A 26,225-nucleotide genomic window follows, 5' to 3' on the forward strand; every position below is an offset into this window, starting at 1 on the left:
TACCCTGGCTGGGAATCGAACCTGGGACACTTTGGTTCCCAGCCCGCGCTCAATCCACTGAGCTACGCCAGCCAGGGTTTATTTTTAAAAATATTTTGTTTATTTTTTGAGAGAGATGGGAAATGAGGGAGAAAGAGAAGGAGAGAAACATCTTGCACATCGATCAGTTGCCTCTTGCATGCCACCAGTAGGGAACCTGGCCCACAACCCAGGCATGTGCCTTGACTGGGAATTGAACCAATGACCTTTCAGTTCACAGACCGACACTCAATCTACTGAGCCACACCAACCAGGGCTTATGACTTATACTTTTAACTCTTTAATCAATTTTGAGTTTATCCTTGTGTATGGTATAAGTTGATGGTCTAGTTTTTTTTTTTTTTTTCTTGCATGTATCTGTCCCAATTTTCCCAACACCATTTTTTGAAGAGACTGTCTTCAAAAAAGACAGTCTTTTTGTTCTTATATGTTCTTTCCCTCTTATATGTTCTTTCCTCCTTTGTCAAGTATTAATTTAATATAGAGGCATGGGTCTATTTTGGGGCTCTCTATTCTATTCCTTTGATCTGTATGCAGGTTCTTACGTCAGTACGGTTGTGTTTCATTTACTCTAGACTTGTTGTATACTTTGCTGTCAGGTAGGGTGATACCCCCAACTTTGTTCTTCTTTCGCAAGATTGCTCTAGCTATTGGGGGTCTTTTGTGGTTTCATATAAATTGTTGGAATATTTTTCTCTAGAACTGTGAGATATGCCATTTATATTTTAATAGAAATTGTGTTGAAGCTATAGGTTGCTTTAGGTAGTATGTATGTTTTAATGATGTTAATTCTTGCTATTTATGAACATGATATATGCCCCCACTTATTTGAATCTTCTTCAGTTTCTTTCTTGCGTATCCTATAATTTTCTGAGTACAGGTCTTTTACCTCCTTGATTAAATTTATTTCTAGATATTTTACTTTTTGTTACAATAGTAAATGGGATAATTTTCTTACTTTCTTTTTCTGATAGTTCATTATTGGTGTATAAAAATGCCACCAATTCCTGAATATTTATTTTGTATCCTGCTACATTACTGAATTTATTTATCAGTTCTAGTAGTTTTTTTTGGGGGGGGGGGGTTGTATAGACAGTATCATGTTGTCTGCAAACAGTGACAGTTTTACTTCCTCCTTTCCAATTTGGATGCTTTATATTCTTTTTGTCTGATCGTTGTGGCTAGAACTTCCCAGACTACATCGAATAAGAGTGGTGAATGCAGGCATCTCTGTCTTGTTCTTGGTCTTAAGGGGAACGCTTCCAGTTTTTTGCCCATTCAGTATGATACTGGCTGTGGATTTGTCATATATGGCCTTTATTATGTTGAGGTATAATCCCCCTATTCCTACTTTGTTTAAAGTTTTTTATCATAAATGCTAGTTTTATCAAATGCTTTTTCCGCATGTATTGACATGATCATGTGATTTTTTTCCTTCATTCTGTTTATGTGATATACCATGCTTATGTGATATACCATGCTTATTGATTTGCATATATTGTACCAACCCTGCATCCCCAGAAGAAATCCCACTTGATCATGGCGTAGGATCTTTTTAATGTATTGCTGGATCTGTTTTGCTGATATTTTGTGGAGATTTTTAACATCTATGTTCATCAAGGACATTGACCTATAATTTTCTCTTTATGGTGTCTTTACTTGGTTTTGGAATTAGAATAATTCTGGCTTCATAAAAATAGCTTGGAAGTATTCCATTCTCTTGCATTTTGGGGAATAGTTTGAGAAGAATATGTGTTAGTTCTACTTTCAGTGTTTGGTAAAATTTGCCTGTGAAGCCTTCCAGTCCAGGACTTTTGTTTTCTGGGACTTCTTTAATTATTGTTTTTCTGTCATGTTGTTGGTGTTTTCAGATTTTATTTTTCCTGATTCTGTTTTGGAAGATTGTATGTTTCTAAAAATGTATCTATTTCACCCAGGTTGTCCAATTTGTTGGTATATATTTGCTAATTATATTTGTTTACAATCTTCTGTATTTCTCGGTGTTGCTGGGAGATTTTTGACCACCAGTTAAGTCTTCTTAGGAGCATTCATCTGTTCAGATTTTCTTTTTTCTTGATTCAGTCTTGGTGAATTGTATGTTTCCAATCTTTATTTCCTTTTTTTCCTAACTTTGAGGTCACTTTGTTTTCTTTTTCTGGTTATTTTAGGGTTATAATTTGGTTGTTTATTTTAGATCTTTTTATTTATTAGTATATGTTTTCATTGCTATGAACTTACCTTTTAGAACTCTTTTTGCTGCGTCCCATTACTTTTGGTGTAATATGTTTCCCTTTTGTTTATCACATGATTTTTTTATTTGCTCTTTAAATTTTTCTTTAATCTACTGGCTATTAATTCCATGTATTTGTATTTTAGTTTTTCTTCTGTTGTTGATTTCCAGTTTTATAGCATTGTGATCAGAGAAGATATTTGGCATGCTTTTTACCCTGTTGAAGTTCTCAAGCTTTATTCTGTGGTCTAACAAATAATCTATACTGGAAAATGTTCCATATGCACCGAGAAGATGCATATACTGCTGTTAGAATGTTCTGAATTTGGCTCGGGTTTTTGTGGTCTATAATGTTGTTTAAGTAAGCTTTAGCAGCATCCCATGGAATTTTATATGTTGTGGGATTCTTTATTTGTTTTGAGACAATTTTTATTTTCCTTTTAATTTCTCTTTGATACATTTGTTCTTCACATATGTGTTGTTTATACATATTTGTAAATTTCCCCAGCTTTCTTTATGTTCTTGTTTTCTAGCTTCATACCACTGTGTTCAGAAAAGACAGCTAACATTTCAGTCTTCTTAAGTTTGCTCAGACTTGTTTTGTATCTTATCATACGATCTCTGCCAGAGAATGCTGCATGTGCACTAGAAAGAATGTGTACTCTGCTGTTGATGGATGGAATGTTCTATGTGTGTCTGTTAAGTGCATTTGATAAAGACTATGGCTCAATTCCAACATACCAGGAGGTTGCTGTTGCTGCTGTCAAAAGCCTCAGCACTTGCAGTGTCCCCCTGGGGAGCAGGACTGCCTTGGTAAATTCCTCCTTCTCCTCTGCTTTCTAATTTGTCTGTCTCTCCAATGCCATGCTTGAATCTCCCTTCAGGCAGGCTGGAGTGAATAATCTCCAGGTGAGTGAATAATCTCACTCACATATATCTACCCAGTTTTGCACTTTCCGGGTTTCTTCTTCCCAATACTTGAGAGTGGGTATGTGGCAACTCTGTGGACTCCCTTGGATCTGAAGGCCCTACCTAAGTTCCATTTGTTGGTTTTGAATGCACCAGCATATTGGCAGCCTCTTGGATCCCTTGGTGTAATGGGCAGAGCCACATTTGTTCAGCTATGGATGTCAAATTTGTTTTATAAATTCAGAAAAAGAGCAATTACTTACATTGCATAATGCTGATGTCACTCACGGCCTTCATTTTTGAAGGACAGTTTTGCCACACATTTATTCTTGGTTCACAGTTATTTTTTTCCTTTGGTTCTGTAAGATTTCAGCTAAGAAAACCATTCATCCTTGTAGAAGCTCTCGTGTATATGATATGTCACTTTTCCCTTGCTTTGAAAACTCTTCTTTTGTGTTTGATTCTTTAAAAAAAAATTTTATTTATCTATTAACAGAGTAAAAGAGAGGGAGAAAGAGGAGAGGAACATCAATGTGTGGTTGCCTCTCACCCGCCCCCTGCTGGGGATGTGGCCCACAACCCGGGCATGTACCCTGTCTGGGAATCGCACCTGTGACCCTTTGGTTCACAGAACGGTGCTTAATCCACTGAGGCACACCAGCCAGGGCTGTGTTTGATTTTCAAGATTGTGGTAAAAATAGTTCTCACTATGGGGTTCTTTGGGTTTAGCTTATTTGGAGTTTGTTCACCCTTTTGTATTTGTGTATCAAGTTCCTTTTTTCAAGTTGGGGGGTTTTCAGCCACTATTTCTTCAAATAACATCTATGTCTCCTTTTCTCTCTCTTTTCCTGGGATTCTTATAATGTATGTATTATTCCACTTGATGGCATCCTATGAATACCTTGCTCTCTTTTCACATGTTTTCATTATTTCTTTTTGCCCCGAGACCCAATATTTTCCGATGATCTGTTTATAGGCTTGTTTCGTTGATTTATTATTCTGCAGGTCTCCGCCTTCTGCAGAACCCTTTCGGTGAACATTTCAGTTCACTCATTATATTTTTCGTTCCAGGATTTTCTGGTTGTGTCTTTATTACAATTTACATCTTTGTGTTTATATTGTAATTTCGTTCATATCGTTTTTTGATTTTTGTTTGTCCATGATGTCTTTTAACCCACTAACATTTTTAAGACTGTTGTTTTAAAAGCTTTGTAAAGTAAGCCAAGGGGGTTGGTATCTAGAGACTTATTTTGTTCCTTTGAATGGCTATGTTTCCCTGTTTCTTTTTAAAGAAAGAGGGCCTTCTTTACAGGGAAACAAGTATGCCTTGTTATCTTTTTAAAAATTAGGTATTTAAAATCATATCAACCTCTCCTCATCTTTGTGGACTGCCTTTGTGCAGAGGAAGTCCTTTACTAATTAACCTAGCCTAAAGATTTAGTGTTCTGTCAAAACCTTTGGAGTTGGGTCTTTTTTGAGCCTGCACATTTTAAAATTCCATTTCCTCTGTACATATAACCACTCCTTAATGTCTTCATTTCCTTAAGTGTCTCATCCTGTTTCTTCTCAAACCCTTAGTTGTTCTATATGGTAGCTCTGTCTGTAATATCTTATATCCAGGTACCCGCAGGTCTACAGTAACCATGCAACTCTCTCATGCCACAGCTCCAACCACTGCTTTTGATGGTTTCCGACCTGATAGACAAACTATAACTCAATTCCGCCCATCAGTGTTCCCTGACAAGCAAGAGATAAACCAGTGCTCCAGGCTGCCCCTGTATTAGCCAGAACTCTGCAAGCAAATTCCACTCTTTTCCTTCCACCCTAAGGTAGAAGTTAGTAGTTAGGTAGGTGGCTTCCTCCCAATCTTTCTGCGCTGTGCCAGGAAGGGGGTGGGACAAGAATGAGCAAAGGTCCCATGAGATTTCTTAGCATTTTGAGGGCAGCTTTTCTTTTTTGGTCATTTGTTTTATTGCTGCAGTTTCTTAACTGGTTTTCAGAGGTCTCACCGAGCTACTTGGTCTGTATGTTGGTATTTCCATGAAGCAATGAGGGCCTGGAGCTTCCTTGTAAGCCATCTTGCTGACAGCACTCTCCAATGATTTCTCTTTTTCCTACACATGTTTATCTGTCATTCTATCTTCATTTCCTAAGGTTGTGACTCACCTGGAAAATACGCTAGGAGCCTCCGTTCAACACGTTAAACTGAAGCAAATGAAGTATTCTTTTCAGTTATGGGTCACAATGATGTCAGCAAGAGCATATGATGGGAAGGTATGTTCAGTACTTTTCCTCCTTTCTTCTTTCCTTTTGCAAAGATTTATTGGCCCTCTATTGTGGGCCATATGTTCTAGATATGTAGGAATGAAGTTCATGAGCAAATAGTTGACATAGTTAAATACTTCGGGATTATACAGTTTGGTGAGTGCTCTAGTGGTATAAGCATATATGATTGTGTGATCACAGAGGGAGGACCCATCTCTAGGTGGAAGTCAGGAAAAGCTTCCTGGTGTAAGATTGCTCTTTACCAATGCTTGAATAATTTGGAGGCCTTCACTAAGTAAAGAAGTTATACAAGGTGTTCCAAGCAGAGGTGACATTATGAACACGGGTACAGTGGCATGAGGTTTATCCCGGTAAAGCGTGTGCTGGGTATCAGAGCATTTAGGCTTCAGTAAAGCATGAAGTGTTCAGGTAATTCCAGTGGTCAAGATCACAGCTTGCCTCCCCCATCAGAGGTGTTTACAGATACACACACAATTATCCGCTTTTCTGCAATGTATTTCACCCTGGTGTTATTGGCTAAGTTTAGAAGTTGATGTGGGTACTTGTGAAAGATGCTTTACTTATGATTTCTTCAGGCTCACTGAAAGTTTTAAATATGAATTATTTAAGAATAATAAGTTGCATTTGACATTATGAAGAAATAGGCAGCCCTTTTCAAGTCTTTTAACTTTTGTACATATGGTGGCCATTAAGAATGTGTATGTTGGAGTATGATAGACCCAAATACAAGTTGCAAGCCACTTTCAGCTCTTTTTTCTTTTCGGTGAGAGAGTTCTTGTTTATTCATCGCTCTACTCATCTGTGAAATGAAGCTATTGATACCTGCGTTACAAGATTATTTTCTGGATTCAGAATATATGTAGTAAAGTATGTGACATTTAGTAGCCCTTCAATAAAGGAGCACTTTCACAATCCCTTTCTACCTCCAGGAAAATAAATTACCAGCCACTATACCCATGTTTAAGAAACACATACACTTTTTCTTTTATATAAGCACCTTGGAAATATCTCAGACTAGGAAGTCCATGTAAATCCACAAGCTTAGATGTTAGACTCTGAGATATAGGTTCCTAATCAGAGTGTGAGAACAATGCTAAATCAAAGATCAGTAACAAACCTTTTATTCTTAGCACTTGCAGGAGATAGTCTCTTATACTGAGTAACTTGGAGAAACTCCTAACATAGGTGCTGATTTTGAAAGTTGGTCCTAAATTTAAAAACTGGAAAGAAGACAAAGAGGGTGAAAAGAACTGGTGTCCTCTCAGCTTGAATTGTGAAGCCTGACTCAGATCTAGTATTCATAGGCTCTACCGTGTAGCTCAGTAATGGTTCATCTCTTCGGAACAAGGACATTATATGGTTGGTACTTGAAGCTTTTACTATGGAAAAAGGATGTGGCCATTTCCTCAGCCATACTTGTTTATGGTCATTTTGTTGCTTTATTATAAGAGATTTCTTGAATTATAATTTATACATCATGCATATCACTCATCTAAAGCATACAATTAAATGGTTTTTAAAACACAGAATTGTGCAGTCATCATGGCAATCAATTTTGGAACATTTTCCTGAGATCACCACAAAAAGAGACCCATACTCATGATCAGTCACGTTCAATATCCTCACTGCCCCGATCCACAGCCTTAGCAAAAACTAACCTGCTTTCTGTATCTCTTGATTTGCTGATTCTGGACATTTCAAATAGGTGAGATTGTACATTGTGTGGTGTTTTGTTATGGTCTTCTTTCACTTACCTTAATATTTCTTGCATTTCATCCATGTTGTACCTTATGTCAGTACCTTATTTCTTTTTATGGCTGAACAATATTCTATTGAATTGATATAATTTGTTTATCTGTTCATCAGCTGATTGTTATGTGGCTATTATTTACTGTGCTGCTGTGAACATTCTCATTCATATTGTCCTAAACATACCTTTTTGAGAGAATACTTGTATCTCTTGTTTTAGCAGTTTGAGATGTTTATTTTCACATTTACATTTAATCTCTTCCTTTCCCAGCTCTTTTTAAAAATCAGACTTATTGATGTGACATCGGTTAATAAAGTTTTGTTTCATCTCAGGAACCTCTGAAATTTGTGGATCTGCTTAGTGACCGTGGGAAGCCTATCAACCCTCTGTGGGAATTGGTCAAATGGTGCCTGGGCCTATCAGTGCACACCATCCCTGCCATTGGTATAGAAATCATCTTTTCTCTGTTTTGATGTCTTTAGGGGAGGGAAGAACATCTTACCAAGAATATAAGAACCACTCGCAACACTTTGGGAAAGCGGAAATATTAATAATGAATTAGCGCTCATCATTTGCTGACATCTCACTATGTGCCAAGCGCTTAGTGAGTCCTGTGCATTTTATCTCATTGATTTGCAGTGTGTCTGTTACAATGCCCATTTTATAGGCTTAGAAACCTCAATTCATAAAGGTTGGATGGGTACCAAGTTAAAGGGTGCTCTTGAAATGTTTATCTCACAGACTCAAATACCTAGGATGCTTTCTCGTGTCATGTATTGTATTTAAATACAAAATGGAACATTTGGGCAAAATATTTGACTTCAGGTGTTGGCCCGTACAGGACTATTCTGGTGAATTAACCTGATAAAATGTTAATTATTGGTCCTGTAGAGTAAGTTTAGTTGAAGCACCTCTCCAAAGAAGTTAATGCAGCTGTGTACCCTTGTTGCAGAGTTGGACATTGCTGTTACTACAAACAAATGCTCATTGAGTACCTACGTGCCAAATATTAGGTTTTTGGTATTTTGTATGTGTTGTCCCTTTAAGCATTTAAGACAGTCTGATAGTATATATAAGTACTGTTACCTCTTTATAGTGAGAAACTGAGGCAAATAGAGATTGGTTATTTGTTTCAAACTGGAGTCCAGTCTTCACTTTTATAGATACTACTTGCTTAACCTTCATTCAGTTGTTTATCCTGTCAGTGATTCATTTTTCTCCTCTATAAAAAGGAATTAATGAAAGTATGTATTGACTGTGTGATTGAGTGGATTATGTGCTGCCTTGCATTGTTTGACTAGTCAAATGAATTATGCATCTAAAGCACATGAGATAGAACCTAACCATGCACATACTGGGAACTTCAAGTGGATTTTGGCCAGAAGCTAGACTCTTCAGATAAAAATATATGAAACCATAGTACAAAAATTATAGAGATGTACATTGCAGTATGTTTTACAACAAATTATCAGCATCCTAAAGGTTTAACAACAGAGGGATAGGTAGTGAATTCACATTCACATATAGGATAAATTTTATGCTGGCACTTAAGGCCAAGTTAACAAAGATATATTTATAACGTGTGTATCAATGTAGTTAAAATGGTGAGTGGAAAATGTGGAAAGTTTTACATACAGGGTGAGCAAAGACATAATATTTGCACAGAAAAGTACATGAACTAAGTGTACTAACACATTTGCAACTATTTCCCCTGGGGCACGATATTTTGGGGTGAGTAGTTTATTCCATTGTAATCTTTTGAATTTTTTTTTTATTTTCTATTAGACTTATGTGCTCCTTTCATAATAGGAGCAATAAACTTATTTTTAAATAAGTCAGTAAACTCTACTAAAATAAATACTAGTATTAAATACTGACTATGATCTAGTAAGCACATATGATGCATAGTTGACTGATGTGCAAAATATGTGTACATGTGCATGTGTTAATGATCTTTTCCTAAAACAATTTAAAACTGGAAGATACATTGGATAGAATCCTCTAAAACTATAACTCTATTACAAAGTTTTTCTAAGAATTCCATGCACGAAGGTGTTTATGACGACATTAAAATTTTGGAAAAGGGCCCTGGCTGGCGTAGCTCAGTGGATTGAGCGCAGGCTGCGAACCAAAGTGCCACAGGTTCGATTCCCAGTCAGGGTACATGCCTAGGTTGTAGGCCATGACCCCCAGCAACCGCACATTGATGTTTCTCTCTCTCTCTCTTTCTCCCTCCCTTCCCTCTCTAAAAATAAATAAATAAAATCTTAAAAAAAATTTTTTTTTGGAAAAGTTCATATGCCCGACAGTCATGGGCTAGTTCAAGAAAAAGCTATGATACATTTCACAGTCGTAAACCCTTATGAGGTAACGCTCTGTGGGAGAAGCAAGAACTCCATGGGCAGCATTGTCGGAAAAGACTAAGACTCGGCACTGAATGGTCAACAATATTCATGTATGGGTGGCAAGGTGATAAGGTTTCTTCTTCACCACTTTCTTACTTCCTCGATGTTCTACAGTAAGAAAAGATAAATTAAAGAGCACTAGAATTTATTTACTTTTTTAGAACACTAAAACTGGAAATGAAATGTCATACCTTAACTTGTTGCCTGTTATCATTCTGTAGGACTGGCCTTATTGGAAGAAAAACTCAAATACAGCAGTGAGAAATACAGAAAGTTTACAGCAGTGAAAGAAAGCCTGCATAAAGAATTGGTGGAGATGCTCGGTGATGATGGTGTCTTCTTATACCCCTCCCATCCCACAGTGGCTCCCAAGCATCATGTTCCTCTGACAAGGCCTTTCAACTTTGCTTACACAGGTAACTAACTGTACTTCTTTTAGTCTTTAATCTTAAAGAAATAGAGGTATTTTCCAAGAAAAGTGTAATTTCCTTTTGCTGTTGGACAAGTTTGATATATGCATGTCCAAAAATAATGTGTACTTTAAGAAAATTCCAGAAAGCAGTTTCTATTGTCACATGTGGATGATAATTTGCTAGTATCTGCATCCTGCCCTAGAACCCTGCAGGTGAGCATGAGTATCACATTTTAGAGCACTGAGCTTCAGGGAGGTTCCGTGACGTCTTCAGTAACACAGTGTGAACTAACTGAATCCAAAGGCTGCCTTGGCTGTTCTGATCACGCTAAAGCCAAGTCAGCTTTTTCCCCAGGGTGTGTGGCTTCCCCCAAAATGCTAGTACAAAATATAATTCTCCAGGATACCCATTTCTTTGCCTTAGCTGTCATCTTTCCTGCGTTCCGTTCAGCCTAGTATTCACCCAATTAATTTGTTTCAGTTTCAGCGGGTTTGGGAGCTGTGTCTGGGCCATGGTCAGGTGAGGTCAAAGGCCCCTGGAAATGTATTAATACTAGGTCAGTTTCTATAGTTTCTCCAGGGTTACTGTATATTTTCTTGCTCTATAATCCCGTGGTCCACTTTAACTTAGAATTTGGAGCTTGGTTTATTTGAGTTCAAATACTTGTCTCTATTATTTTCTACCTGTGTTTCCTGGAGCAAGATATTGAATGTTTCTGAATCTTGTTCCTCCTCTAGGAATAAAGGGTAATCTGTATCTTGCTCTTTTGCTGTCAAAAGGCACGTTCAGCCCTGGCTGGTGTGGCTCAGTGGATTGAGTGCTGGCCTGTGAACCAAAGGATCGATTCTAGTCAGGGCACATGCCTGGGTTGCGGGCCAGGTCCACGTGGGGGGGATCGTGGGAGGCACGTGGCAGGAAACCACACATTGATGTTTCTCTCCCTCTCTTTATCCCTCCTTTCCCCTCTCTCTAAAAATAAATAAATAAAATCTTTTAAAAACTTTTTAAGGAAAGTCATGTTCACAACACAGCAAATTGTTAAATCTGGTTACTGCCTGAGAATAGGATTGGGAGGGAGGGTAAGGGATTTTGGTTTTTTTATTTTCTATAATTTCATATTGATTTATTTTTTCTTTTCAGAATATTAGGAGCATATATTACCTTTGAATGTTTTTAACCAAAAAAAAAATAATAATTGTTTTCAACAGTCGAGAAAAGGTTAAATTGAATAATGCATGTAAAGTACTTGGCATTAGGGTTGTGGAGGATGAGGGGGAGAGGGTACAAATAATAGTTTTTATCCATCATTTTCTCATCTTTACTCTAATTCTTGTCTTTGGTCAGTTACTCCCAATTCCTTGAATCTTTGAAACACGTTCCTGCCTAAGTTTCTCTCACCTAGCTACTCAAGTTGTGAAGGCAAGGAAATGTAGTTGTCTACAGGAAAGAACCGAAAGAGAAAGTGGCTACTTAAAGCTTTTTGATTTTGTTTTGTTCTGCTTTTCTTTTCATTTTTATGTAATATGCCTTTATAAAGATTTATATGTCATTTATTAGCTTGCTCACTAATTTTTAATTATTAACAGCAGAGATGAGTCTAGTCCGATGTTCCCTGAGATTAACAAGGGTGACTCAGCCTGCATTTTAGACCAAGACCAGCTCACCTTTGGAAACCTGGTTCATATCTCAACTCTGACCACTCCCTTATTCAGCCCACAGTGAAAGATCCATCTTTTGAGATTCTCTACCACTTTTTATCTAAATCACTATTTTGTTGTTCCTGAGAACACTTCTTGTTTTACTAGCAATCTTTTCATGTGTGTGTCTTAACTCTGTCTAGACTGCATTCCATGAGGAAAGAGGTCATTTTGCCAGGCCATTTTATTTCTTACTTTTTTTTTTTTGTACCTTGAGGTTTCCCTGTGATATCCATATGGAGATGTCAAATAGGAATTTGGTTATGTAGGTCCGAAACGTGGGTCAGGGACTGTAGATGGGAAGGTCCTTTGCTCCTAGGCGATAGCCGAAATCATGGCAGTGGCAGAGATCCCTGGGTATGTGTCTAATAGCATAAGAACAGAAAAGGACAGACTGTGGTCTCCCATGTGTTCCTCGCTTTGATGTTTGCCCCTTCCGACAGCCTCCACAGGCAGGAGTCCCAGAAACCTCCCACTCTTGATGGTGCGAATGCTCTTGCCTATTTAATCTCATTGGCCTCCCCACCCACAGAGACAGCTCAGGAGACGTGGCACTGCATAGTTTATTTATCTCGGTCTGTTCGGTCTGTTCGACTCACGCTCGTTTGATGTTACAGATGTCAGAGAACCGAAACATGCTGCAGGGCCTTACCGAAGTAGATAACACTTGCTATCTATTTGCTAACCTGAACACTTGCTCCCGGCCCTTCTGGCAAAATTCCCAGGAAGAAAATAAGGGGATGTGGGAGGAGTGTGTTTTCTTGGTGAGGCAAGGCGACTGGCAGCCTCCTATCTAATAACAATTATTTGTATTCATCCAGAAATCTGTTCAACTAAGGAACTCAAGCTCAGAAGGAACTCCTCCTTGATAATACACATCACAGTTCCACAAAGTGTTTCTATAGTTTACTTTATCTGTGCCCGGGGGCTGTTTGAAGCACAACGTGTAACGCAAAGCTTCCAAGAATGAATACAAGAAGTTGACTCCTGTTCTATAGTTAAGGACACCGTAAGGTCAATTCTCACACCAAAAATCACAGCCCCACTTCCCAGTTTTTATTCCAGAACTCCTCCTGTGTCCTAACTAGAGTTACCTAAAAAACTTACCCTACCTCCTATAACGGCTTTGTCAGTCTCAGTTCATGGACCAGCCAATATTGGACCATTCAGGGGTTATTCAGTAAGCTGAAACCACGTGAAGGATGATTTTGTACAAAATTAGCCTCAAACTATTCCGTCTAAAGATTTCTTCTGTGTTTTCATATCCTATCCATTGTATACTGAATGCCAAGGTTATACATTAGAAGTCATCTATTCATATGTTGTTTAAATCCCTTTCTATAATTTGCTGATGGAGTGTTCATTCATTTCTGCTTGGACACCCCAAGAATGTGAAATTAACTACCACATAGGCCACTGCATTTAATTTTTATGTGGAACAACAAACTTACAGCTTTTTGGAGGGATCTTCCTCTGATTGAAGTTAGCCACCACTGGGAACTTTTCCCTGTAGTTAATTAAGTCTTGTGAACCAGGTAATGTGGATACGAGATCCATGATAGATAAGAGCAGTATTGATTAAGTATCTATTATGTGCCAGGTACTAGGAGCTAGGAATGCTATCCATTTTGTCATTTAAGGCTCCCAGAAACCCTCCACAGCAGGTACAGGTAGGCCTGTGAAAGAGACAAAGAAACAGTGACTTCAGGGTCAGAGTCAGGACTGGAATCCAACTGTGAATTGTCTGACTTCAAAGCCAGTGTGATTTCCACCCCACACATGGGTCGATGATACTTAGTATTGTTTTGCTTTTATTTCCGCCACTGAAGCTGAAAACTGACCAGTTTGGGAGGCCTTCCGTCAATGACATAGAATTGTCGGACGCCAAATAGCTTGAGTGTTTAGCTGTGTTTTTATTTTTTTCTATGAGGCAATACTCTTGTTAGTTTCTACACAAGCAAGTAGAAGATTTTTATACTTGCCTGATACTTCCAGGATGGGTAAATTCAGTCAGATATTTAATTTCTGCACTGTGATTTTTTTATGGTGATGATGAAGACGCCCCATGTATTTTGCAGCACCATTGGAAGAATGCTTAAATGTGAGCATGTGTATCAAATGCTTTACAAGTTTTAATAATAATGGTAATATTACAATCTATTGAACCCATGCATACGTATATGTTGACTTTAGGCAATATTAATATTTCTGTTTTACTTCATAACAATCGCTATATATTTTCCCCTTGATTTATCTGTTCCATGCATTGTACCAATAGCTGTATAGGCCTCGTCCAATATCATACTCACAGCAGTTCTGAAAACAAGAAACTATCATCACCCTCATTTCAGAGATGAAAGAATTCAAACACAAAGAACTTCAAACACACTTCCACAGGCACATAGCTAAGGTGGTATTGGAAATGGAAATGGAACCCAGGCCCCCACCTCTCAGAGTTTGTACGTTAGTTCACTACACAGAGGAGGAAAAAGAGGCTTGCCAGGGCTCCTCAGCTGTGCAGGAAAGAGGGTAATGGTTCAAACACAGGTCTGCTTGACTGCAGCTGCCCTCCTTCCCTGTTCTCCAGCCCCACTTGCTGTTCAGGAAATGGTAGCACCTTTACTACTATGTTTCACTGACACTCCAGAATAACCAGATCTTTATTAACCATTCGCCGAGACCAGACTGCATGCACCAGGGTTAGAGAGATGATTCCGATACATTCCATGCCTGGCCTAGTAGGAGATACGAATAAGACCAGAGGGGTTCAAAAGAAGGCACCAAATACAAAGGCAAAGGAAGAATTTCGGGGGAAATTGAAATGGGACCTGGGTCCTGAGAGAGGATTAGTAATTATCCAGGTAGCGGAGTAGGGAAAGGAAGAAAGTAATCCAGGCAGTAGAAACCCCATGAGAAATGGTACAGAAAAAGTACATTGGGAACTGTGAGAATGGGAAAGTGAAACAGTATACTGTCTGCAGCGCGTGAATTGGTAATGAGGGTGGAGAGTGGACATGAGTTTGGAGACGTAAGCCTGTCATGGAGAACCTCAAGAGTCATGCCAAAAACTGCATCAAACATAGATCATGCTACCTGTCCTGGAACCATACCCATATCCCTCATTCTTTCTATGGTGCCAGTGCAGTAACAGTCATAAAAGATAATGTAGTCTGCAGAATCTTGGAATGTTTTGTTATCCTTATTGTATTCTCTGGTGACAATAAGGATCGATGATGTTACAGTTTAAGTCTTATCTCAATAGATTCATTTACACATCTCCCACTTAAGCTTCACCACACTTACCGCAACACCTACATGCCATATTAAGCGGGAGAGGCGATGACCAGGAGAGAGGGGAGGAAACAGCTTACAGAAGTGGCCTTCTACTGGCTTTCCCCCTGCACCCCAGTTGACTTTAGGTGTCTGTCCTCATGTACCTCTAGGGCCATTTACATCTCCAGATGAGCAGCATTGGGCAGTCAGCATTTTACAGACCTCCTGTAGGAAGACCACTGCTTTTGCCTTTTGATTCTTCCCAGAGATTCTCTGACTTTCACAGCATCTGACATCAGGCTAAACCTCAAGATTTCATGCATCAGTTTTGGCAAAAGCGTAGTGCACCATCATCCGGGGCCCTTCGTGTACTCACAGCAGCCACAATAATCGATCATGACATTCTTCCCTCTCAGAACAAATTTGGTCTCAGGACGTTTCCATACAGTGAGCTTGGTCATTTCACTCATTGGTAAGCTAAGCACAGAGATGAAACTTTCGTGCACTCTGAACATAGATTCTACATAACCCTGCTGCTGTATTACAAGCTCTATGGAGGCTGCAGTTTGTGCAACCTTCCTGTCCACCTATGCAATCCCTACTGACTAGCACATTGCAGTTCTGAACATATAAACAAATATAAATTAGTAACAATGGGCTTTCCAAAAGGACGGTGTGAAAAGCTTGGCAAAACCTCTCTTCAAAAAACGCAGCAATGAAACTGGACAAAATAACCCAATAAAAGTGTTGCAAGTTTGAAATTTGATCAAAGGGCATAGTGCCATTTGAGAAGCATATATGGAAAAAAATCTACTGATTCTTGATTGGAATGGTTGCTGTCTGTGGCGTTTAAGCTGGAGGCTGTTCCCATCCTTTCCTCTTAAGCTCCAGCTCCGAGTCGCCCAGATTCCACTCTGCATAGGCAGGACAGAACCTAAAGATGGACAGCTCCCATCCATCCCAGCCCCGTCTTGCAAAAGTTCTATTGTGAGCAGACAGAAAAGACTATGAGATCCAGCATCTTTATTTCCTTTTTATTAAATTTATTGGGGTGACACTGCCTAACAAAATTGTGCAGGCTCTAGGTGCACAATTCTACAAACTTCTGTAGGTTGTGTTGTGTGCTCGCCACCTGAAGCCAAGTCTCTGTTCATCACCATTTATCCCCCCCATGTCCCCCACAACCCCCTTTCTCCAGCAAGCACCACACTGGTGCCCATGTCCATGAGTTCTTTCTCTTTTTTATTTTCAGTTCAATATCTCCACCCAGCACCCCCCAAGAGCTGTCAGCCTGCTCTCTGTCTATGAGTCTGTCTCTGTTTTGCTTGTTAGCCCATTTTCTTCATTAGACTCCACGTATGAGTGAAGCCATGTGATGCTTGTTTTTCTCTGGCTGGCTTATTTCACTTAGCACAGTGTTCTCCAGGTCCAACCATGCCATCGTTGCAAAGGGTACCATTCGCCCCTTCTTTATATGGCATAGTGGTATTCTACTGTGTAAATATACCACAGCATTTTTATCCACTCATCTACTGATGGGCACTTGGGCAGCTTCTAAATCTCAGGTATTGTAAATCATACTGCTATGAACAAAAGGGTGCATCTATTCTTTTCAATTAGTATTTTGGGTTTCTTCGGATAAATTCCCAGAAGTGCAATCACTGGGTGAGAAGGCAGTTCCATTTTTAATTTTTTGAGGACTTTCCACACTGCTTTCCACAGTGGCTGCACCAGTCTGCATTCCCACCAACAGTGCACTATGGTTCTCCTGTCCCCACATCCTCACCAGCACTTGTTGTTTGTCGAATTATCGATGATACCTATGTTCACAGGCATGAGGTTTAATTGTCATTCTCACAGCCATGAGGTTTCATGTTGTTTAATTTGCAATTCTTTGATGATTAGTGTTCTTGAGCATCTTTTCATATGCCTATTGGCATCTGTATGTCCTCCTTGGAGAAGTGTGTGTTCAGGTTCTTTGTCCATTTTTTAATTGCACTGTTGGTGGGGTTCTTTTTTTTTTTCCCTTTCTGGTGTTGAGTTGTATATGTTCTTTATATATTTTGGATATTAACCGCTTCTCAGATATATCATTTGCCAATATGTCCTCCCATTCAGTGCATTCGGTGGGTTGTCTTTTCATTTTGTCGATGGTTTCCCTTGCTGTGCAAAAACTTTTTAGTTTGAGGCAGTCCCATTTGTTTTTCCTTTGTTTCCCTTGCCATAGATGTATCGGCAAAAATACTGCTACCAGGAATGTTCGAGGTTTTACTGCCTATATTTTCTTCTAGTAATTTTGTGGGATCAAGTGTAACATTTAAGTCTCTACTCTTTTTTTGAGTTTATTCTTGTGTATGATGTAAGAAGGTGGTCTACTTTCACTTTTTGCACAATATCTGTTCTATTTTCCCGACACCATTTACTGGATGAACTATGTTTACCCCATTGTATATTCTTGCCTCATTCGTCACATGTTAATTTACTACAAAGCCACGAGCTTATTCCTGGGTTGTCTATCTGTTCCATTGATCTATGTGTCTGCTTTTATGTCAGTACCACATTGTTTTGATTGGTAGGGCCTTTGTTTGTCTATTCATTCATTAATTCATTTTGTGAGGCCAGTACCTGTTATACCAAAACTCATGAAGACATCACAAGAAAAGAAAACTATAAATCAATATCCATCATTGATATAGATGTAAAAATCCTAAAAAAAATTAGTGAATCAAATTCAGTGTGAAAGTAACTATTATGCACCACCAACAAGTGGGATTTATTCTAGGAATTGGAAAAACACATTAAAATCACAACAGATGCAAAAAAAAAAAAAAAAAGCTTTGGAGAACATTGAAAACCCATTCATGGCAAACAAAACCAGAACCAAAAACTTTCAACAGCCCTGGCTGGTGTGGCTCAACAGATTGAGCACTGGCCTGAGAACCAAAGGGTCGCTGGTTCGATTCCCAGTCAGGGCACATGCCTGGGTTGCAGGCCAGGTCCCCAGTAGGGGGACACACACGTGAGAGGCAACCATACATTGATGTTTCTCTCCATCTTTCTCCCTCCCTTCCCCTCTCTTTGAAGATAAATAAATAAAATCTTTAAAAAGCTTTCAACAAATTAAAGAATAGATGGGACTTCCTCAAGATATGCAATATGCAAAAAACCCACAGATAACTTCATACATATTAGTGAAAGACAGGTTTCCTCCCTAAGATCTGGAACAAGACAAGGATTTTCACTTTTACCACATGTGTTCAACACTGTGAGTGCATGTAACCAAGGAAAAAGAAATAAAAGGCATCCAGGTTTTAAAAGAGCAAGTAAAATTATCTTTATTCACTAAATACATAATTAGTATTAAAAATCTTAAGAAATTTTTCAAAAAACCCGAAACCAGTAAATAATTCAACAAGATCAGAGAGTATAAGGCCTTTTTAAACAGGGAAAAAGTTGGAGTACACACACTTCTCAGTTAACAAAGCTACAGTATTCAATAAATTGTGGTACTGGTATAAGGATATATGAATATCCATATATATATATATATATATATATATATATATATATAATCAGTGGAAGAGAATTCAGAGTGCAAATACAAGTCCCTATATTTATACTTATGTTCAATTGACTTTTTACCAAGTTTCAAAGACAATTCGATGGGGAAATAACAGGCTCTGCCATGGATAGGGCTGTGATAAGTGGATGCCTGCATGCAAAAGAATTAAATCATACTCTTTTCACACATGAACTATAAACATACTCTATGAATATGGCAAAGAATTAAAATTTACAAATCTAGACTACCACACAGTTCTATTACAAAGGCTCATACGTGAAAAGAAAATTCATAATGCAAGAAGATATTGCCCCCACTAAGCATTTACTCTATTTTTTTTTTTCTGAAAGTATTACACAGGGCAAATTAGGAGTACCATATCAGAAAACAGTGCTAGCTCTCGCTCCCATTTTCTGCATTTAGATCCTAATTTGAACTTTACTTGCCCAGCAACTGTAGGTATGTTGTCTAACTCCTCTGTTCTTCAGTTACTTGATCTGTACAGTAGGAATAATTAGCAGTTTCTGTCTCAAGGGTTTTGTTGTGATAATTCAAATGTTTATGAAACACGTCAAGTCCCTAGAGGAGTCTTTAGCAGATAGGAAACTCTACAGGTGTGCAAGTATTATCATCACCATGGTACAATTGAGGGGAGAAAATAAGTTTTAAAGAACATGTCTTGGCTTCTCACATTATTCTCGTTTGTTTCATTCAGGTGTCTTCAATGCCCTGGGTTTGCCTGTGACCCAGTGCCCCTTGGGTCTGAATGCCAAAGGACTTCCTCTAGGGATCCAGGTCGTGGCTGGACCCTTTAATGACCACCTGACCCTGGCTGTGGCCCAGTACTTGGAGAAAAGTTTTGGGGGCTGGGTGTGTCCTGGAAAGTTGTAGTATGGCCTTCTTGCGGGTTGTGAGTGTGTGTGTGTGTTTCTATAAGCTGGGTGACATCAAGCACCAGCAAGCAGGTAAAGAAAACACAATCGTAAAATTATCACTTGTTTAGTTATTCTTTCCACTCTTCTTTCCTTCACTAACTGTTGGCTTTCATAAAATGGTAATATTTGATTCCTGCCCTCAGTTTACTGGAGGAGATAGGCATGTAAATGAATGAGTGCAATAAAGTTTCCTATATGCCGTGGCAGTGTCTTTTTTAGGTACAATAAGGAGATCGCAGAAGGACATACTCAATTTGAATTAGAGAATTGCAACCAACTTCACAGAGTAGGTGATGCTGAAACTGAGATTTGAAACCCAGTTATGTGTTTGCCGTGAAGTAAGGGAATTCCACGCAGGAGCATTGGTGACAAAGACAAGGCATGACAGCTACACAGTGAATTCATGTCAGTGTAACTTCGTGTGAACATTGAGGTGCTGGAGAGGAGTATGGAAGCAGGTGAGACGCAACAAGAAACCCTCTTCCAGTATTATCAGCAAAAGTCTGCGTCGTAGGTCTGTCCACTAAAGAGGGTCTAGAAATCAGTGCCATCTTGGCACAAATAATCAAATAGAGCACCCAGATTGTCATTTCCAAATACCTCGTCCCAATAAAAAGAACCAGAACTTCTTGGAGAAAAGCTGATTCCAGGACTGAGAGAGGGAAACTGTAAGATGAGCCTGGAACAGATTGCTGTGCTAGAAAGTTATGAAGTACAGAAAGCTGAAGGAGAATATATCAAAATGGCACAGGAACAGTTTAAAGAGGCTCTCACTGGCCAAACGTGGGGCAATTTGAAAATCAACACGAATAACAGTGATGGACTGTAACTCAAATGGGAGTGGAGGTGCGGAAAAGTAGATACGGATCTAGATGTTGAGGTAGAAGTAGATATATGTAATATATAGTTTGATAGTTGCAAAATGACTTTCTAATGCTTGTTATGTATAACAATAAACAATATATCACACAATAGAGTTATATATAAAGTTATATATGTTTATATTTTATAAATACATAAAGTTGTATAGGTTTATATATGTTCTAAATATAACATTATAGACATAAATGAATGTAAATAAAATGAATGCATGTAACACATAAAATTATTGTATGTTTACGTGTAATATAACAATAAAATAGTGGAGGGTTAGAAATACATGATAACAGGGGACAAAGGGGGAAAAGTTGGGAAAACTGGAATAGAAAAATCAATAAGATATACTTAACAAAAGAAATACATAACAATAGATGCAGGCGGAGGTGAACACGCCTCGCCTCTGTGCACAACTATAGCAAAAAATAAAGCTACACTACAAAACAAATATCAGCCAGAATTGTCAGAAAATCAAGCAGTATGGAAGTCCAACAGCCAAGGAGTTAAAGAAGCCTAATTCATCCAGAAGCATAGGAGGGGCGGAGATGCGTAGAGGCGTGGAGGCGTGGAGTGGTGCAGGGAGGTGTGGAGATGGGAACGGGGGCCCCACATCCACATGGGTGGATAAAAATGGGAGGGACACCGCCGGAGTGAGGGGTCCCAGCACCAGGAAGATAAGTCCCTGTAACTTCTGGCTGTAAAAACCAGTGGGGGTTGGGGCAGTGGAAGAAACTGCGTCCTCTTAAAGGGCCTCCAACACACTTAAGATTCCCATAGGCACCCCCCCTCTGGGATGCAGCACCAGGGCAACAGTGGGGAGGGCACCAGTGGCATCTGGGGAGAAAGTGAAGTGCAAGTGGGGAGACAGCTTCCTCCGAGGAAAACTCCAGAGGCCAGGCGGTGGTATTGTCCCCTCTGTAAGCCCTCCTCCACACGGAGCCACAGAGAGGTGGCATGGATTGTCCCATCCTGGCAATATCCTAAGGCTCTGCCCCATACAACTTGACAGGTGCACTAGGACAGGGAGTCAAAGCAGCTCCACCTCATTGACAGAAACAAACACAGGGAGCCTGCCAAAATGTGCAGCAAAGAAATATGGCCCCGATGAAAGAACAGAAAAAAACTGCAGAAAACGAACTAAATGAAACGGAGATAAGCAACCAGTCATATGCACAGTTCAAAACAACAGCCATCAGAAACTCATTGGGTACTTCAGTGCCGTAAAAAGACCCAAGCAGAAATGAAGGTTGCATTAAGTGAAATAAAGAAAACTCTACAGGGAACCAATAGTGGACAGGATAAAGCCAAGAGTCAAATCATCGATTTGGAACACAAAGGAGGAAAAAGCATTCAATCAGAATAGCAAGGATAAAAAAGAATTATAAAAAAAAAAACAAGGAGAGCCTCAGGAACCTCTGGGGTATCTTTAAACAACCAACATCCAAATCATAGGGGTGCCAGAAGGAGAAAAGGAACAGCAAGAGGCTGAAAACTTATTTGAGCCCTGGCTGGTGTGGCTCAGTGGATTGAGTGCCGGCCTGCGAACCAGAGGGTCACCAGTTCAATACCCAGTAATGGCACACGCCTGGGTTGTAGACTAGGAACCCAGTTGTGGCGGAGCGGGGGGGGCGGTGTACAAGAAGCAACCACACATTGATGTTTCTCTCCCTCTCTGTTTCCCTCCCTTCCTCTCCCTAAAAGTAAATGAATACCATCTTTTTTGAAAAAAGAAAACTTATTTGAGAAAATAATGAAAAGAAACTGCCCTAATTTGGTGAGTGAAACTGACATGCAAGTCCAGGAAGCACAGAGCGTCCCAAACAACATGGACCCAAAGAGGACCACACCAAGACACATCATAATTAAAAATGCCAAAGGTTAAAAAGAAAGAATCTTAAAAGCAGCAAGAGAAAAGCAGACAGTGACCTACAAAGGAGTTCCCATAAGACTCAGGTGCTTTCTCAAAAGAAACCTTGCAGGCTAGAAGGGACTGGCAAGAAGTATTCAAAGTGATGAAAGGCAAGGACCTACGCCCAAGATTACTCTAGCCAGCAACGCTATCATTTAGAATGGAAGGGCAAATAAAGTGCTTCCCAGACAAGGTTAAGTTAAAGGAGTTCATCATCATGAAGCCCTTATTATATGAAACGTTAAAGGGACTTACGTAAGAAAAAGAAGATCAACAGGATAAACATTAAAATGGCAATAAATTCACAACTATCAATAATTGAATCTAAATAACACACAAGCAAACAAGCAGAACAGAGAAAGAATCATAGATATGGAGATCATTTGGAGGGCTATCATTTGGGAGGGGGGAGGAGGAAAATGGGGGGAAAGCGCAGGAATTCAGAAGCCCAAATTCATAGGTACAAAATAGATGGGGTGGTGTTAAGAACTGTGTAAAAATGGAGTAGTCAAAGAACTTATATGCATGACCCATGGACATGAACTAAGAGGGGGTTTGCTGGAGGGAATGGGGGTATTGGATGGAGGGGGGGGAAAGGAGTAAAAATTAGGTTAACTATAATAGCATAATCAATAGAATATATTTTAAAAAAAGAAAAACAAGGCAAAACTACATGACAATAGATTTTGAAAGTCATCATCGTACAACTATCAAACAATATTTAATTCAGACATGACTCATGAATGGATGCTAAAACCATTGGATAAAAACTTGGGGAACAGTTCTTGAGAAACCGTTTCAGTCTCAAAATATCGCTTGTAGAATCTTACTAATTACAAGAGTGGGAAGGTCGACTTTCAAGGGAAAACATGTGGGCTTAATCAAATGATCAACATTCACATGCACAATAACAAGACAAATTAATATCACATGTCTTTTGGGGAAATGCACCAAGAGAGATACATCATTAGTTCCCTGGTGTTCCTTCCAAAAATGTGCCACTTAGAGGTAGGCTATGTATGTGTGGGGACAGGGGGTATATGGGAAATCTCTGCACTTGGTCCTCCATTTTGCAGTGAACCTAAAACAGCTCTAAAACAAACTAAAGTCTTAGTAAAATGAAAATGCAAGGTTGAAGATTACTAGTAATTTTGAGCCCTGGCTGGTGTGGCTCAGTGGATTGAGGGCTGGCCTGTGAACCAAAGGGCCACCAGCTCGATTCCCAGTCAGGGCACATGCCTGGGTTGTGCCCCGGGTCCACAGTAGGGGGCGTGTGAGAGGCAACCACACAGTGATGTTTCTCTCCCTCTCTTTGTCCCTCCCTTCCCCCTGTCTAAAAATAAATGAATGAAAATCTTTATTTACTTTTTAAGTAACTTTACCTTCAGTTTTCTTAATTTGAAAGAGTGATAACATTTACTAAGCACCTTTTAATGTACATTTGTGGCAGTCAGTTTTTTAATTTGAAAATTAAGAAAAAGTTTTTAGTTTTATTAAGACACAATTGACAAAAACATTGTATTAGTTTAAGGTATACAACATAATGATTGATATAGGTATATGAGCATAAGCACTACAAGTTAACACCCATCACCTTCTATAGTTACCATTGTTTTTCTGGTGATGAGAACTTGTAAGATCTATGCTCTTAGCAACTTTCCAATAGACAATACAATGAAACTCTTAAAAAATAATTTAGGGATGGCAAGAGTAGTGCATTAAAACAAGTCGGGGGCTCTTCAGTGCATAGTTGCATGCCCATGAAGCCAGCCCCATTGCCCACTGGGTTCCTGAAAGTCACAGGGAGAAAAATAGAGAAGCTGAGTCATGTCCTCAGCAGAGCTCCAGGGGGCCGCCTACTCACTTCCGCCACCAGATCACAGCCACTGGCCTGGCTGTTGTGCTGTTGTCCAACTTTGCCTACAATTCTGTGGTTTCGTAAAGAAAGAAAGAAAGAAACAAAAGACAGAAAGTTTTCAGTTTTATTAAGACATAATCGACCAAAACATTGTATTTTGTCAATACAATGGGAGAGGGGAGGGAGGGAGGAAAAGAATCAGACAAATCCCAATTTATGGACACATTACAAAATAAAGGGCCCATATTCTTTAAAACAATTCAATGAATCGGAGGCTAGGAAAGGCTGAGAAACTGTTCCAGATTAAAGGTGACTAAAAGCACGTGATATCGCAATGCTATATGTGATCTTGGATGGGACAATAAAGGTGATACAAAGGACAACAGGAAGACAATTGGCAAAATATGAGTATGGGATTTATATCTGGTAGTGTGTCATTGTGGAAGTTTCTGAATTTTATAATTACACTGTAGTTATGGAAAAGAGTACCCTTATTCTTATGGAAGGAGGGGTTGGGAGCCAGGTGAGGGGGTTGCTGCATGTGTGAGACACTGTAGAAGGGTAAAAACTTGGAAATAACAGAGGATACAAATATACAACCGACCTGATGCTGTTTTTTGTGTCCAGAATACCTTTATAATAGTCATCAAGAGCTGGACATGCATTACCTTCTTTATAGCTTTCAAGAGCAATAATGGGAAGTACAGGTACTGACCTCGCTTCACAGATGAGGAAACTGAGACGTAGAGAGAATTAGTCCTTTCTCCAAGATGACACAGCTTGTAAGTGGCAAAGTGTCTGTCCTATGATCCAGAGACCAGCTACCTCCCTCAGAGAAATCTACGTCATTTATTGCATTTGCTAAGATGCTTTTGGCCCTAAACAACACAACACTTTGATTCAAACTAACATAATCTTGTATACCAGGCATTCCAGTGGTAGGGTGAGGTCCAGGCAAGTTGGTTATAAAGTGCATCAGGAATGGTATCAAGGGCCCATGTCTCCTCTGTCTCCATGCTCTGCCATCCACAGTGGTAGCCTCCTCTTCAGGCTGGTCCCCAAGTGGCTGTCCCAGATCCAGCCTTCATATCCAGGCCAGGTAAGGTAATGTTCAGGCACAGAAAGGACCATGTCTTCCTGGTTCTCTTTTTCGTGGGGAAGGAAACTTTTCCGGCAGTAACCCCTCAAGGAGATACCACCCATCGGCGCATTGGGCAGTGATGGGTCACACACTCATTCCTGAACTGTTCTGTGCCAGGTCTTAAGTTATACTTAAGTTAAAGTGACTGAGTGACAACATGGAAGGCTCAATGTCGTTGGGAGAAAAATTTAATGTTACTCAGAGTTCCCCTAGAAACAAGAGGCACGGCTCACCATGCAGGACCACGCAAGGAACTCCAAGTTTCGGTCAGGAAGCAGAGGGAACAAGGAGAGAGGCTTAGGCCAAAAGCCTTTATGGGGGTTTCTCGGGGAAAAGGAAAGGCAGGGTGAAGTGATGTGGACTTCGACCAGGGGTGTCCGCGGTGTTGTGGATGCGACCAACAAATTCACAGGGACTGCAGAAGTCCTGTGGAGAACGTGGACGGCATGGTCACTCTCTGAGTGAGGGAGCGCCCCGACCCCTGCCTGGACAGGCTTTTCTTGTTTTCCTGGGAGCATCACATCAAGGAAGGTCCCCACTCATTATGCACAGAAAAGGATGCTGCTGTTTACTTCTTACAGATAACAAAGAAAAGGATGTTACAAATGCAGGGGGAAGGGCGGTCAAACTGGTTACACTCCATCCTTGGGAGGATTAGCACAGACTTTAGGAAGCTACTTTAAAGATATGCAGTAAACATTTGCCGCCTCCGTTCGGGGTGAGAGAGTTTTAGCCAAAGCAAGCCTCAAAGCAGCCTAGGTATAATGCAGGCCTGGTTCCCCATGGGAGAACCTATCCATGGGCGTGGGTCCCGTGAGCTGCGGTGTGCCTGTTGGTTTTCCAAACCAGGGCTGAGCTCCGTTCGCCACTGCCGCATGGACCGGCTCCCTGTAGGAAAGTACACAGCTTGGGACTGGCTAGTTTGAATAGTTTCTGTGGGCT

General features: G+C 39.8%; 1 protein-coding gene across 1 annotated transcript in view; it reads left to right on the forward strand.

Moving 5' to 3' along the window:
- Positions 1-19,702, forward strand: part of FAAH2 (fatty acid amide hydrolase 2) — a 68,377-nt gene extending 48,675 nt beyond the window's left edge. The window contains exons 8-11 of the mRNA XM_028523280.2: positions 5,333-5,452; positions 7,547-7,658; positions 9,841-10,035; positions 19,280-19,702. Of these exons, the coding sequence (XP_028379081.1) occupies positions 5,333-5,452; positions 7,547-7,658; positions 9,841-10,035; positions 19,280-19,455 (603 nt within the window). The 3' untranslated portion in view covers positions 19,456-19,702. The remainder of the gene's footprint in view (positions 1-5,332; positions 5,453-7,546; positions 7,659-9,840; positions 10,036-19,279) is intronic.
- The last annotated feature ends 6,523 nt before the right edge of the window (positions 19,703-26,225 follow it).

This window comes from Phyllostomus discolor, chromosome X, assembly GCF_004126475.2.
Source record: "Phyllostomus discolor isolate MPI-MPIP mPhyDis1 chromosome X, mPhyDis1.pri.v3, whole genome shotgun sequence".
Lineage (NCBI taxonomy): Eukaryota > Metazoa > Chordata > Mammalia > Chiroptera > Phyllostomidae > Phyllostomus > Phyllostomus discolor.